The following is a 14454-nucleotide window of genomic DNA, read 5'->3' as shown; positions in this document are numbered from 1 at the left end:
TCTGCTGGTCCCTCCTTCCCTCCCTCAGTCAGCGAGACATTCATTGATTGGGTTACTCTGTGTCAGTTCCAGTGCTGTGTGTTTTGGATACAGAGGGAGGGAGAGAGCTTCACCGTCTTGCCCCAGGGATCTTGCGGTCTGGGAGACGCAGTAGACAAGTCACAAAGACCAAAACAAGGCAGTTTTGTGGTTGGGTTGTGTCATAGAAGTAAACAGTGGTGATGTGTGTAATCTTTCTCTGTTTAAGGCTGTGTCTTTAAACAATAAAATTACTTTCAGGCCACGTTGAGGGGAATTGTTTAAGTAGCCTGTGAAGTGTGCATTAAGCCTATTATAGTTGAACTTAAGTATTTGAAGGAAATAGTACTGTGTTCTGTGGTGTTTTGATGAAAAATACTCACATGTGCACATAACACTTACCCAGAGGCTTTTCTTCCAGAGCTCTTTGACATCTGTCTTGCCCGAGCCAAGGAGAGGTGGCGGTCCCTTAGCACGGGAGGCTCTGAAGTGGAGAATGAAGGTAGAGTCTCTTCTAAAACCAGCGGGCTGCTGTGGTCAATTATGTTTGTCATTCTTTATTACACAGTGAAGAAGGTTGACTTAACTATGGTTGAGATTGATGTGGATTCATAAAAAGCTCCATGAGAAAAGGGTTCTTCTTTTTTTTTTTTTTAAGCAAAAATTAAGGGTAAAAAACTTTTATAAGAAATTGGCCGAGTGTGGTGGCTCATGCCTGTAATCCCAGCACTTTGGGAGGCCAAGGTGGATGGATCACCTGAGGTCAGGAGTTCGAGACCAGCCTGGCCAACATGGCGAAACCCCGTCTGTACTAAAAATACAAAAATTAGGCTGGGTGCAAGGGCTCACACCTGTAATCCCAACACTTTGGGAGGCTGAGGTGGGTGGATCACGAGGTCAGGAGTTCAAGCCTGGTCAACATGGCGAGACCCCATTTCTACTAAAAATATAAAAATTAGCCAGGCATGGTGGTGGGTGCCTGTAATTCCAGCTACTCTGGAGGCTGAGGCAGGAGAATCACTTGAACCCGGGAGGTGGAGGTTGCAGTGAGCCAAGAACGTGCCACTGCACTCCAGCCTGGGTGATAAGAGTGAGACTCTGTCTCAAGAAAAAACAAAAATCAGTTGGGCTTGGTGGTGTGCACCTGTAATCCCAGCTACTCGGGAGGCTGAGGCAGGAGAATCGCTTGAACCCTGGAGGTGGAGGTTGCAGTGAGCCAAGATCTTGCCACTGCAGTCCAGCCTGGGTGACAGAGCAAGACTCCCTCTTAGAAAAAAAAAAAAAAGGAGAAAGAATTAGAACATCCCAGTTCCTGAGAGGTGTTTGTGTCCTAACATGCTGGAGGGCCGGTCATAACCAGTGTCATTCCCTTTAAAGTTTTTCACGTGACTTCCAGTAGCCTGGTGTCTGGGATTAGTTGAATACTGTCTTATAGAGGAGCTCAGAATTCCAGAGACGAGAACACTGCATGTTTGCTAGATTATGCCTTTAGCATTTTCCATAACACACAAGAATGATTACTTCTGTTGGTTATTCTGTTGGTTATGAAGTACATGATTTTACTGATCATTTTTACAGTCTATTTGGTATTAGAATTCAAAAAAGTATAAAGCAAATTATTTATGATTACTTGTTAGAAATATTATACACTGGCTGGGCACAGTGACTCGTGCCTATAATCCTAGCACTTTGGGAGGCTGAGGTGGGCAAATCACTTAAGGTCAGGAGTTCAAAACGAGCCTGGGCAACAAAGAAAGACCCTGTCTCTACAAAAAGATAAAAGAAAAAAGAAATATCACACGAGTATAATACCGCAATCGTTTCTACATCTAGTGAGTTTACACTGAAGATGTTAAAGATATGTGACGTGTGTGTGCGTATGTATTTATGCTTGGAGTTTCTTTGTGTTTATTCTCCTACTTGTCCTTGCTTTCCACTGATTGTTATTGGTGAGAGGTATTACGTCAGATTTTGATATCAGATGCTAGAAAATACCTAATGAATATCTGATATCTAATCTAGAACTAGCTGGTGCTATGTTCTCTAAGAAACCCTGCAATCTGTTAAATACTCTGAAGCTGCACTGTGAGTCAAGATGTGATTACGTCAGTGTGCTTCTGAAGAACTTTTTTGCGTCTTTCGTTCTTGTAAAACTTCAGAGGCTCATAATTGTCCTACATTCGTGCCCTTGAGGAATGTAATGATTTTTGGCATCTTTTGACAGATGCTGGTTTTTCAGCAGCAGACAGAGAAGCCAGTCTGGAGCTTATTAAACTGGACATTTCTAGAACGTTTCCTAATCTCTGCATTTTCCAGCAAGTAAGTAGGTGGTGACTTATTGCTTTCAAGTATGTTTTGTCTAAAATTCATAGATGCTGAACTGCGTATATTTGTTGTCAAGTTTGAAAGGTACTTGGGTTTTTGTGGGTGTTAGGAGGTAGGGTGGATATTACTGTTAAATACATTTAGACTTTTTAAAATAAGTAAGTGATCCTTTCCAACAAATATTTACTATGTCCATCCTTGTGCTCCAAAAGACGATTCTGTCTTCCTCTTGAGATACATGTCTCGGGGCCCTCTGGTCTGAGAGGGTCGCCATGGGTGGCTCTGGCTCTGTCTGCTGGCACTTTCCTGGACACTCCTCTGCTCTCAGGACTGTGTGTAGCAGTCTGCGCTCAGCAAGGCCATGGCGGTGTGAGGGGCTTCGGCTCACATGAGCCCAGTGCAGTGAGCCCGTGTGAGAAAGGGAAATCCCTGGTAACCAAGGTGGGTGGCCAAGCCAGGGTGACAGATTTCTGAGCAGGTGGACCAGGAGAACGGTACAGCTGAGGGACAGAAGCCGGCTGTCGGAGATAGGACAGGCTCCTTGGGCGGCAGGAAGTGCAGAGTGGAACCTCCTTCTGGGCATCTGAGCGCAGGACAGGGCTGCCAGCAGTAGGTTGTGGGGTTATCTGAGCTGAACTCTTTAGAGACCTTCTGTTCTTTGAGCCAGCAGACATTGATCTGGGGGTCTTTTGACCCCTTTCTTATCTATAACGGGTTTTTGTGGCAGGGGGGCAGTTCCTGCAGAATACCTCTGCACGTGTCCCTCATCTGTTCTCACTGCCTTTACTCAGTCAGGTTCTCATCTTTGTGGATTTCCATGTGGGTCTTCAGAAATTTTTTCAGAAGAGGAAAGAGAGGGAATCTACAAAGCTACCAGCAGCCTTGGTCCTGGTGTCTGGTGCGTGAGCCCGATGAGCACCCCACTGGCTTGCAGTAGGCAGTTGACTTAGTTGGGAGCCTGTTTCCTCGAACCCTGCTTCTCCCACAGGGCAGATTTCAGCTTCTCTGCCCTTTTCCCCCAGTTCGTCTCCATAGGCCTCAGTGCACTCCATGCTTTGCAGCCCCTGCATCGCTCTCTTGGAGCTGCTCCTGTTTCTTGCTCTTGGAGGGAAAAGGCTTTCTTCCCCCCAGCCCAAAAGGCCCTTCCTCACCCTCCACCCACGGTTCACGTGCCCCCTCACCAGGCTGTCCAGGAGAGGCGGCTTTCTAGAAAGGAGTTTCACCTTTGATGTCAAACAATTTGGGCTTTAATCACAGAATGCCTTCTCACTGGCTTTGGGCAGATCCATCTTTTTGAGCCTTGGTTTGTTCATCTGTAACACAGGATGATCATACCAGCCTAACAGAGCCGTTGACAGTACTTGGCAGATAACAGTGCTTGTTGTTATTAAATCTCTTTGAACGTAATTTGAAACTAAAAGAACTAAATCCAACCAGAGGTCAAAGAGCCATATCCTGCCAGGTGGCGGCAGAAGTGTGTGATGGAAGAGGTGGTGGGTAGAAGCCAAAGAAGTCTCTTTCCAGGTCCAATGTAGGGACCTCTCAGCCCTGGTAGAAAGTAGCTTAGTAACCTTTCTAATGAGCAGAGATCGAGTTTGCTAAAAAGAAAGCAAAGAACAGTTGAGGGGAAGAGTGGGGGAACTGAGATGTCCAAAAGCAGTTAAGGTCATTTATTATTTTTTCTTTTTTGAGACGGAGTTTCGCTTGTTGCCCAGGCTGGGGTGAAGTGGCACGATCTCGGCTCATTGCAACCTCCACCTCCTGGGTTCAAGCGATTCTCTTGCCTCCGCCTCCCAAGTAGCTGGGATTACAGGTTGCCCACCACTATCCCTGGCCAATTTTTGTATTTTGGGGAGAGAAGGGGTTTCACCATGTTGGCCAGGCTGGTCTCGAACTCCTGACCTCGTGATCAGCCCACCTCGGCCTCCGAAAGTGCTAGAAATACTTACTAAGCGTGAGTCACGGCGCCCGGCTGCATCATTTTTTTCATTTAAGAAATGACGTTTAGCACCAAAGTGAGATGCAAAGATCGAAATGACAATGGTAGAAAACCTTTGAAGTTAAAAACATTTAGCTTTAAGAGAAGTTCAGTGTGGTGCTCTTATTTTCTTATTTCGCCTTGGCCTGGATAAAACTTTGTTACAGTCACACTGGTCCTTAGACTGGCATTTGGTGCCACTGCAGACCCTCACCGCCACCCTAGCCCTGGATGTTGTCATTTTCACCCTCTCATTGCTGTTTTTCCTTTTGTCCCTCTGTGATTTGGAACTGTCTCTTCTTTTACTTAGCTCTTTTCACATGCTAGAATATGGTGGTCTGGGCCATGGCATTCTTTTGTAAGCCACCTGTGGTCACCTGTGGAGTGACTTCTTATCTCTCACCGTGTGTGATTTTTATTCCTTGTGTTAAATGTAGGTACCTGGTAGACATAGACCGTAAGCGTTTGGCACTGAACCTGTCCTTTTGTAGTATCTTCTTACATGCTAACTTCAGCATGAGGCATCTCTGCTCTTTCTTATGTGCGCCATTGGGAAAAAAATTCCAACACTTTAATTTTTGGAAGCAGTTATAAGAGCAAGTGGAAATGTTAGAGGGGTGGAATAGCTGGGAGAATGTTTAAACAAAATGGTAGCCACCAGTTCTTAGAAGAGTATATTTCCTCAACTTGCCATTCAGAAAACCAACAGAAACAAGGAGAGTGATAAGCCTGGGAAGAGAGGCAGAAAGGATAGTCAGGATGTGGGGCACAGTGGGAGACGACCTGAGTGACACTGAGCAGTCACCTGCTTGGAAGAGCCCCCGGAGACCTGGCTCTCCTGATGGACTTGGAAAGGGAACACAGTTATACAGCAGGAGCCAAATAAAGGATATTTGTCTGGGGTGGTGCTCCTGCCTGGCCCTCCAGCTTCTTTTCAGTGCAGCTTCATAGCGTGAGCTGCAGGCTTCCCTAGCTGTGAATGGGTGATTTGTTAAATTCCATATGCATATAGAGCTGCTGGCATCATGCTTGGCATATTTCATAATGCTGAAAATAGCAGAAGTGGCAGTGGCAGCAATAGTAGTATCGGATGTTCTTGTGAGCACTAACAATCCTTATGCATGTGTTGTTTTTGCTGTGTTGATCCTTTTAGGGTGGTCCATATCATGACATGTTGCACAGTATTTTGGGCGCTTATACTTGTTACCGACCAGATGTGGGTTATGTAAGTGAAGTTTCTCAGTATTTTATAATATTATTGTCTAAAAGGAAAGCCAGATATTGTCCAGCGCATGTTAGCTGCAAATGTCAACCCAGTGCCTTCGTTTTTGCCGAGGAGTATGAAAAGTCTTGTGGTAAGTGAGTTGACTCAGTTTCCTCTTAAAGAAATTGAGCTGTCATGGCTGCTCTGGGGCATTAATCACATTTTAATCGAATGCAATTTTTATTTTTGGCATGTGACTTTTTTCCAACATTAAATCAAAGAAGACTTAACCATGTTAAAAGCAGCAACCATTAAAACACTGCTGATACTTCTGTGGCTTTGCGGATGTGTGTGCGCACGCATGGTTTGGTCTTAAGCTTATTGAGATAGATACACGTGTGTACAGCGGCGGGACACTGGACACAGGAAAGGGCAGTATTTCAGATGCTGTGTGCCTAAGAGGGCTGGTTTAGGGTTTTCTATCTGGGGGATAGGAGCAAGGGTGGGGACTGAAGGAGAGCAGGCCAGGTGGCTGGGGTGGCAGAGTGGTGGTTCTGAGTGAGGGCAGTTCAGTGCTGGGTGGCAGGTAGAGTGGGGCGGCTCTGAGGACCCTTCTAGTATGATGGTGGTAGGTTTGTCTTTGCTAAAATGAGCGTGCTGCGGTGACCCTGTGGCCACTGTGATTTTAACGTGCCTTTTCTTTCTCAGGTCCAGGGCATGTCCTTCATAGCGGCAGTGTTGATCTTGAACTTAGATACTGCAGATGCCTTTATTGCTTTTTCTAACCTTTTGAATAAACCCTGTCAAATGGCGTTTTTCAGAGTGGACCATGGCCTTGTGAGTATCCTCTGTGTTCGGGCCCTGGGTACTGTGTGTTTAAATGTCAAGAGTTGCTTACTTGTCTGTGTTTTCAGTGGAAAAACAGAATATATTTTCCCTCTGTGGAGAGATGTTTACAGTAAGCAGCACTGCAAGGTGGAGGGTGATTTTGAGCAGTGTATTGCATGGAAGCTTAAAAAGACATGGTTAGTAACCATATGTCTGGGTTTCTTAATACATTCTCTCAGAAAAACAGTACCTGGATTTTGGAAAATGTATTCTTTCAATGAAGGCAGAAGTGTGGCTCCTGCTTAAGCATACACACTTGGTGTCAAAGTCACAGCTTGCTGATAGTGCCCACGTTTGGACCTGTGAGGTAGAACACGTTGTAACCGAGCTGTGTTGCTGCTCATCATCACCCTGCTTTGTGAAGCATACCCACACTCGGGAGAAAGGAGACACGTTGAAGACCATACTCCTTTAGTTTTTGAAAGGCAGCCATTTGTTTAGTGGACTGTTCTAGTCTTTATGACACTGCATAAGTGGGAGGTGGTGACAGTGTGGGGTGGGGCTTATGTGCCTCCCAGATAAGCCCTCTGCACCATTCAGGTGAGGAGATGAAGCTCAGAGTGAGGGGACTCGTTCAAGGCATGCATTTGGTAAATGGAGGAGCTGAGATGTGAATCTGTTCTGGTTCCTAAGCCTTTGTTCTTTCTGTAGCATAGACGTCACCAATTTAACAAGCCCATCAGCTTTTTTTTTGGACAGAGTCTTGCTCTGTCGCCCAGGCTGGAGTGCAGTGGTGCAATCTCAGTTCACTGCAACCTCTGCTTTCTGGGTTCAAGCGATTCTCATGTCTCAACCTCCCTAGTAGCTGGGATTACAGGTGTCTGCCACCATGCCCAGCTAATTTTTTGTATTTTTAGTAGAGATAGGGTTTTGCCATGTTGGCCAGGCTGGTCTTGAACTCCTGACCTCAAGTGATCCATCTGCCTCGGCCTCCCAAAGTGCTGGGATTACAGGCATGAGCCACCGTGCCTGTCCATCATTGTCTTGATTTGCTGATAATTATTACCAGTACTTCAAGACTAAAATGATCTAATAGTTTAGATCATCTAGAGAGTAATTCTTCCTTGATATCTTAAGGTTTACTGAGTATGTCTTGCTCAGATAGTACATACATAAAGTATTTAGAAGCTGTTGGTAAATTTGGTAGCTGTTACTGGAACTATAAATTGGCAGAGTCCTTTTGAAAGACAACTTGGTATTAAGTATCAATAGCTGTAAATAGCATTGGTGTGCAGTTCTGCTCGTAAGAATCACTTCTAAGAAAGTCATAAATGTGGACAAAGCATGCACAAAGATAGTCGTGACACACTTATTTACAATTGTAAATGTGAGGATCGCTGAAAATAGGGTTAGGAGAATGCAGAATGGTCAATTAAATTTGATAAGTGATCAATAGTGATGCTCGCAAAGAACTGCATTGTGAGAAAGTGTTCAAGATGTTAATTTCTTCAATGTATGTAAGAGAAAACATAAACTATAGTGACTATTGTATTTGACAATAAAAGGAAATAGGCCACAAAATTCCTAGTGTTTATGGATTGTTGAATGATAGATTAATAGTGTTTATGTGTTTCCTAAGTTTTCTGCAGTGAGTGTTTACAGGTATGACTTTCATAATCAGGTAAAAACTTACCTTTCCACGAAAAGTAATGGTCAGAAATGGAAAATAAATCTTGAGGAAGCGTTCTTACTCTTGAAATAACTCATTGACACAGTATATACTGGCCTTATGTTGCTTGTGATACTAATTCCTGGAAATAATTCCCACATGTAAATTTAATTTTATCTTTTTATAAATAAATGATTCCCATCTAAATTTCTGCTGATTTTGAAGATAAGACCCCAGCTTTCTCTTTGGAAACGTGATAGAAATTGTGCTTAGGAATCGTGGCTTGTATTTTTAAGGAGAAACCATGGAGTCGTAATGTTGAGTGGGATCCTCATGACAGCAGCAGGTTTTCTCCCCGGCAGCCCCGCTGAGCTTAGGGCTGTGTAGCTGCCGGGGGATGTCCTGTGCACTGGAGGATGCTGAGCAGCTTCCCAGCCTCCACATCCCTGTGCCAGCAGCACCTGCCCCCAGTTGTGACGACCAGAAGTATCTCCAGACATTGACCAGTGTTCCCTTAGAGGCAAAACCACTCCCTTTTGGGATCCACCGTCTACAGTACAGCCCCTCCCCTTCAGCTACGCAGACACCAGAGTTGTGATCTGCCCCCAGGCGCTCAGCTGGCAAGCACTGGAGCAGAACTGGGCCACCATCATCCAGTCGGAGTTCTTTCTGCTGTCAGCACTGCTTCCCAGCTTTGTATGTTTCGTTTCCTTAAAAAACTGTCAACCGTTGAAAAGCAAGCTCCATAAACTACGGACTGTAACACCCTCCTTTCCTCCTTTCCCTGTGGTGTTTCTCCCTCGTTGCATTCAAAGGTGTGCATCTGTCTGCTGGAGTGGTGCTACCCTTGACTCAGACGTGAGTCGTGTAGCCCCCTGGAAGTGCTAGGGGTTGGACGAGGCATGCGTGCTTTTCCAGATACTTTTCCACAGTTCATACATTCCTGGTTTTTAGGATGGAGTGAGTCTGTACAGGCTGCACCTTTGCAGCAGGGCAGGCACAAATTCATTCCCAGTTTTACCATGAACGAAGCCTGTGCCCTTATTTGGCAAGTTCTGTAACTGCTTTGGGTTTCAGTTCCCTTTTCTATGAATTGAAGAAGATGAGGTGTAGCCATTGATATTGTTGTGAAGATTAGAAATAGTGCTTGTTTATAATTTGTGTAGTACCTGCAGTAAGTTGCCATTCAAAATGTATTAGTAGTTACGTAAGAAGGTAATTGTTAGAATGTAAAGATATACATATATTGACATTTTTTGTAAACTGGAAACTTGTGCAGATAGTTTCTGAGTAAATTTCATATTATCTCCCTAGATGTTGACTTATTTTGCTGCATTTGAGGTATTCTTTGAAGAAAATTTGCCGAAATTGTTTGCCCATTTCAAGAAGAACAACCTAACTCCAGATATCTACCTAATTGATTGGTAAGACTGGCTTTTCCCTGTGTTTTCACAGCATTTTTCAGCCCTTGCCTGTTCTTCACTCTCTTCTCTGCCCACTTCTTCATGGCCCAGCTGAGTCCTCATGTCCTGCTCTCCAGCCTTCCCTGATGTCCCTGCCCCTGAGTTTTATTTCCATCAGTGCCTCCGCCTGGCCCTCCTGAATTCCCTCAAGGGGAGAGATGGTATCTTGGGCCTGTTTGTTTCCAGAGTGCTGTCCATTCCTTAAAAGGACCAAGCACCAGGTCTGTGCAGGCTCTCGCCGGGTATAGACGTGGCCTGAGGAGCAAGGCCAGTGCTTGCCTGTCAGGAGCTCGTGGCTTATGGGAGACACGTGTGTCCGTGGGCACTGTCCATGTGAGATGAGTGCTGTCTTGGAAGGCAAGAGGTCCCGGACCCAGTGCAGGGGTCGGAGTACACGGAGCGAAGGTGACCAGCGCATGTGCCGTTCCAGAGTCAGCAGGCACTAGCCAGGTCCAGTGGGGTAGAGGCTGAAAGTAAAGGGCAGAGGACCGCAGGCAATGAGATTGGGAGGCCAGGTCACGGTGGCTCTTAGACCTGAGCTCTGGAGCTTGGGCAGGATTGCGGGGCCAGGGGAGTGGCAGAGGCTGCTGCTTATGATGAGGGTGGGGCACATCCAGCTGTGAGTTTTAAGTTACCTGGGAGGCAGGAGGGTCTGGGAACAGAGAGACAAATTAAGGGGGAAAAAGCTGAAGTAGGTGGAGAGAAGGCCCCGTGGAAATATGGTGGGTATGTCGAGAACCTGGTCAGTTCCTGACTGCGGGTTGGGAAAGGGATTTGCTGCTGCCTTCAGCTGAGACCAAAGACAAAGGGAGAAGATTTGGCCAGGGCAGTTAGCGGATTTGTCTTCAGACGGGTGATTTTGAGGTGCCTGCGGGACGTGTAAGTAGAGGCATCCTGAGACAGACAGATACGAGGATCCTGAGAGGTCTATGCAGCAGCAGTAGGCCAGGCAGGTCTTCATGCCGTGGTTCGGGGGCTGCTGAGGATGGAGTGTGGCTGTTAGCCCGGAGAGCACCGTGTTTGAGGGCCAGGTAGAGGGCTGGGAGACCTGTACGTGGAAGGGAGCAGCCTCTCAGGTCTCCCGGTGGGAAGAGGGTGCCTCCGGGATCCAGCAGCCCCAGCCCAAACCCAGCTTCTCCCATTATTGCCTTGTGGCCATGGGGAAGGCTGTGAAGCCCTTCTGAGCTCCCGGTTCCTTATCTGGAGACTGCAGGGATTCACCCCACACGGTGCTGCCGGGTGACCGTGTGGCGCCACCCGACTCAGAAGGGGCTCCGCAGAAGCAAAGAAGGTACTGTTTGACCAGAAAGGCATGTTCCACTAAGTCGTACGGTAAATGTACGGCCACTGTGGACAGAGAGCTGGCTGGTCTGGTTTTGTCGTTGCCCGCTTTCTTCAGCAGAAGGGAAGGTAAAAATTCAAGTATCATTTGAAAGGAAGCTGACCCCTTAGATGAAGCAGACTTGTCTGTGCCCTTGAGAGTACGCCTTTGGGATTCTTGGTGTGTTGCTTCCGTCCTAAACCCTGGACGGTTCTCACTCTGCTGACCTTTGCTGTGAAGGCCGAGGGGTTTGGAGGTTGAATCTTGTAGCTGACGCCACAAGGCGCTGGTGACTGAGGACAGGGAACGTGGGGCTGTGAGCAGCCCTGGCGGGGATGCTGGGCTGGCCTGCCTGGCTGTGCTGGATAGAAGTGTTTACGGCCCGCTTCAAAGGGCACCTTTATTCAGCAAATGGTGATTTTCTTCACACCTGTGAACACAGAGCTCCTGCACAGGCCGCCCCACCGTGTTCATTTGACTGTGAGCCCTGCCCCTCAGATTCCTGGCCAGAGCCTGCGGTACTGGAGGACGGGAGAGCATCCAGGCAGGACCTGAGCCTTCAGCTTCTTTCTTATCTGTTTTAGGGCTTCTGATTAGCTTCTTAGGATTCTAGGCCGAAAGTCAGTAGTGTCTTTCAAACTTTTCCCACCTTTACTCGCAAAAGGAAATGCATTTAAATTGTGACCCAATGTGTGCAGAAACTTAACACGTATATGTGCTGGGAACAGTGGTTTCATGACTCAGTACCTAACCCTGCCTGTGTGAAGCCTTCTGAAATACTGTACTCTGTTCTATTTATTCCAAAAAATGCTAGGGATAATCTGCTTTCGTTGCCTCCACAATCCACTGGCTGTTGGCTGGGTCATGCCTGGCAGTGTGAAAAGTACAGGCCTGGAGAATATTGCTGTCTGCTTCTGTCCCAGCCTGAAGATAGTTGTAATCCATGTAGGGGCAAAGACAAAGGGCGCCCGCATTTATTGACTCGAGTGCTTCTCACACATGCTGTCTTTGAACCCTTGGAACAACCTCTCCAAGCGCAGTGTAACACTTGTGTTTTATAGATGAAAAAAACTGAGGCTCAGGGCCGGGTGCACTGGCTCATGTCTGTAATCCCAGCACTTTGGGAGGCTGAGGCGGGCAGATCACTTGACTTCAGGAGTTCAAGACCAGCCTGACCAACAGGGCGAAACCCCGTCTCTACTAAAATACAGTAGTTGGCCGGGCATGGTGGCACGTGCCTATAGTCCCAGCTACTCAGGAGGCGGAGGCACAAGAAGCATTTCAACCCAGGAGGCAGAGGTTGCAGTGAACCGAGATCACACCACTGCACTTCAGCCTGGACGACAGAGTGAGCCTCTCTCTCCAAAACAAAAAAACAAAACAGGCTGAGAGAGGCAGAGTGCCTTGGCCAAGGTCCTGATGCCAGCCAAATGCAGAGCTGGAGTTCAGACTCAGGTCTACCCGGCTCTAGAGCTGTGCACTTTCCCTTGGAGTCCTTTCTAAGGGGGTTTGTGTAAGGCAATGTCACCCATAAGATGGGTCCCATAGTTCAGGTCAGAGACAAGACCATCGTGTTGAGTGTAGAACACGGGCTGGACTGTCTAATGAGCAGTGAGGCAGAGTAAATGAAAAGGAAGCGGTAAGGGTTCTTCACTGCTGAGGCCTTTGTGCTGTGAGCTGGTTGTGAATGCTGTCCACTGTGCTTTGATGAAGCCTCCAAAGGCCTTATTCTAAAAGTGCTGACTGTGTTCTAGGATAAGCATCAGCTAGGATACAGTCTGTATTTGCAGTTCCAGTACAAGGTTAGGCATATAGAAAGGCCTTAGTAAATATTTAAGTTGAGCTAAGCACAGGAAAGCCATGTATTCATGATTTATTCCCTGAGTCAGCATTTATTGGTGGTCCGCAGTGATTCAGGCTCCTTGTTGGGTGCTGACAGTTAGGTGAAAGGTCAGATCAGAAATAGGGTGGGCAGTGGGGAGGAAGCAAAGGGGAAGAATAGACTTTACACAGGACCTGTCCTAGAAGCTGCCATTTCAGAAGCACTGGTCACTGTGGTCTTCAGTGCTCAGGAGCCAGGTGTACCTATTTCTGGGCACAGAAGAAGTCACTGAGACCCACTTCTCAATGTCACAGCCATGGTGTGAGGGCCAGGTCGGTCTGCCTTCGGGCCTTTGCTTTTTCTGCTGCATCAGGCCACCTTTCCCAGAGCCACGTCCACACCCATCACAGCCGGGCCTGCCTCCACATTGTGGGGCTGCACTGTGCCTGGGGGGTATAAAGCCTGCTAAGTTCCAGGGCTCAGCCGCTAACTGCCTGGGCAAGAGAGCCTTCCTCCTGCTCGCGGCAGGGACTGAGGGGCCTGTGGGTGTGGCCAGCTCAGCCTCCTGGGTGGGCTGAGTGGGTGCATTAAAATGGCTACACCTGGGGTCAGAAAAATCTCCTGTCCTGCCACACTGCCTGCAAACCAAGCCTGCTTCCCACCGCCCCAGCTCCACCCACACTCTGAGGGTGCCCACTGTTGGCTGCTGTCCCTGTGGTAAAGCCTCAAGAGTGATCTCTGTGTTCCCAGTGCCTGGCCCCATGCCCGGCTCAGTGTTCCTAGGTCAAAGAATGTGTCTGTGCCTGAGGGTCACCTTCCTGGGCTTAAAGTCGGGTGCCTGTCCCTCCTCCGGTGTACCCTGTACACTGCCTAACCAGTAGCTCGTGAGGAGTCAGGGCTGAGGATTCGCTTTCCTGCCAACACCACCTTCCTGGCCCTTCTTTAGTTGTGGCTTGCCACTCCCCACGATGAGGCACGCGGTCAGAGCAGGGGCCCTCAGCTGTCTCGTCTTCCTATAGAGTTTTCAGTGTTTCGACTGTCAAGGATCCACATTTTGTAGGAGGACTGACTTTAGGTCATTTCACTTCTGAAAATACTTCCTATTGCCGTCCAGCGGCAGAATTAGCTAGAGGGGTGAGCGGGCTTTATAATAAACAATCTTGAGCTAGCAGAAGCAGCAGGGACTGCATTCCGCGTTCCAGTTAGCACTTCTGAAATGATGTTTAATGATCCTTGGAGATCCTGTCATTGCCTCGAGTTTCTACCTTAAAGGAAAGGTTCAAAAGGGAGTGACCGTTGGGAGGTTTCCGTTTCCACTGCCTCTTGCACTTGGGTCATCTCTGGCTCCTCACTTCTGGGGTACAGGTTGCCCCAAGAGCGCCTTAGGAGCCGGGAGCATCTTGCTGAGCACGTCTGGCGTAGGCTGGGTCTTTATGGGCCTCTGGAGGAGGGAGGAGTGTCACCTGCCTACGCTGGGGACTTGCAGGGAGGGGCATAGCCCGTGTGTTGTGGGCACACCCCAGCCTGGCTGAAGTGGGAGCCCACATTCTCAACACGGTGCTCACGATACTTACTTCACGTCTGCCGGCCCCTGCCAAGCGCTGGGATAGAAAGACTGGAACACCTCTGGGCTCAGGATGGGGAGGACCCTGGGGCACAGAGGTGGATAGTGAACCCCGCTGGGCTCAGGGTGGGGAGGACTCCGGGACACAGAGGTGGGTATGTGAACCCCGCTGGGCTCAGGGTGGAGAGGACTCCGGGACACAGAGGTGGATAGTGAACCCCGCTGGGCTCAGGGTGGGGAGGACTCCGGGACACAGAGGTGG

The 14454-nt window shown here is 48.1% G+C and overlaps 1 protein-coding gene across 2 annotated transcripts in view; it reads left to right on the top strand.

The window, feature by feature from the left end:
- The window catches only part of TBC1D14 (TBC1 domain family, member 14), a 123270-nt gene that overhangs the window by 95511 nt on the left and 13305 nt on the right, over positions 1–14454 (top strand). For both annotated transcript variants that reach the window (XM_011935401.1, XM_011935402.1), the window contains 5 exons: positions 440–520; positions 2243–2337; positions 5475–5546; positions 6234–6362; positions 9337–9446. In XM_011935401.1, the coding sequence (XP_011790791.1) occupies positions 440–520; positions 2243–2337; positions 5475–5546; positions 6234–6362; positions 9337–9446 (487 nt within the window). The remainder of the gene's footprint in view (positions 1–439; positions 521–2242; positions 2338–5474; positions 5547–6233; positions 6363–9336; positions 9447–14454) is intronic.

Source organism: Colobus angolensis, unplaced genomic scaffold (assembly GCF_000951035.1).
Source record: "Colobus angolensis palliatus isolate OR3802 unplaced genomic scaffold, Cang.pa_1.0 Scaffold143, whole genome shotgun sequence".
Taxonomy (NCBI): Eukaryota; Metazoa; Chordata; class Mammalia; order Primates; family Cercopithecidae; genus Colobus; species Colobus angolensis.
Note: the sequence above shows the minus strand (reverse complement) of the source record. Positions and strands in the feature narration are given on the sequence as shown.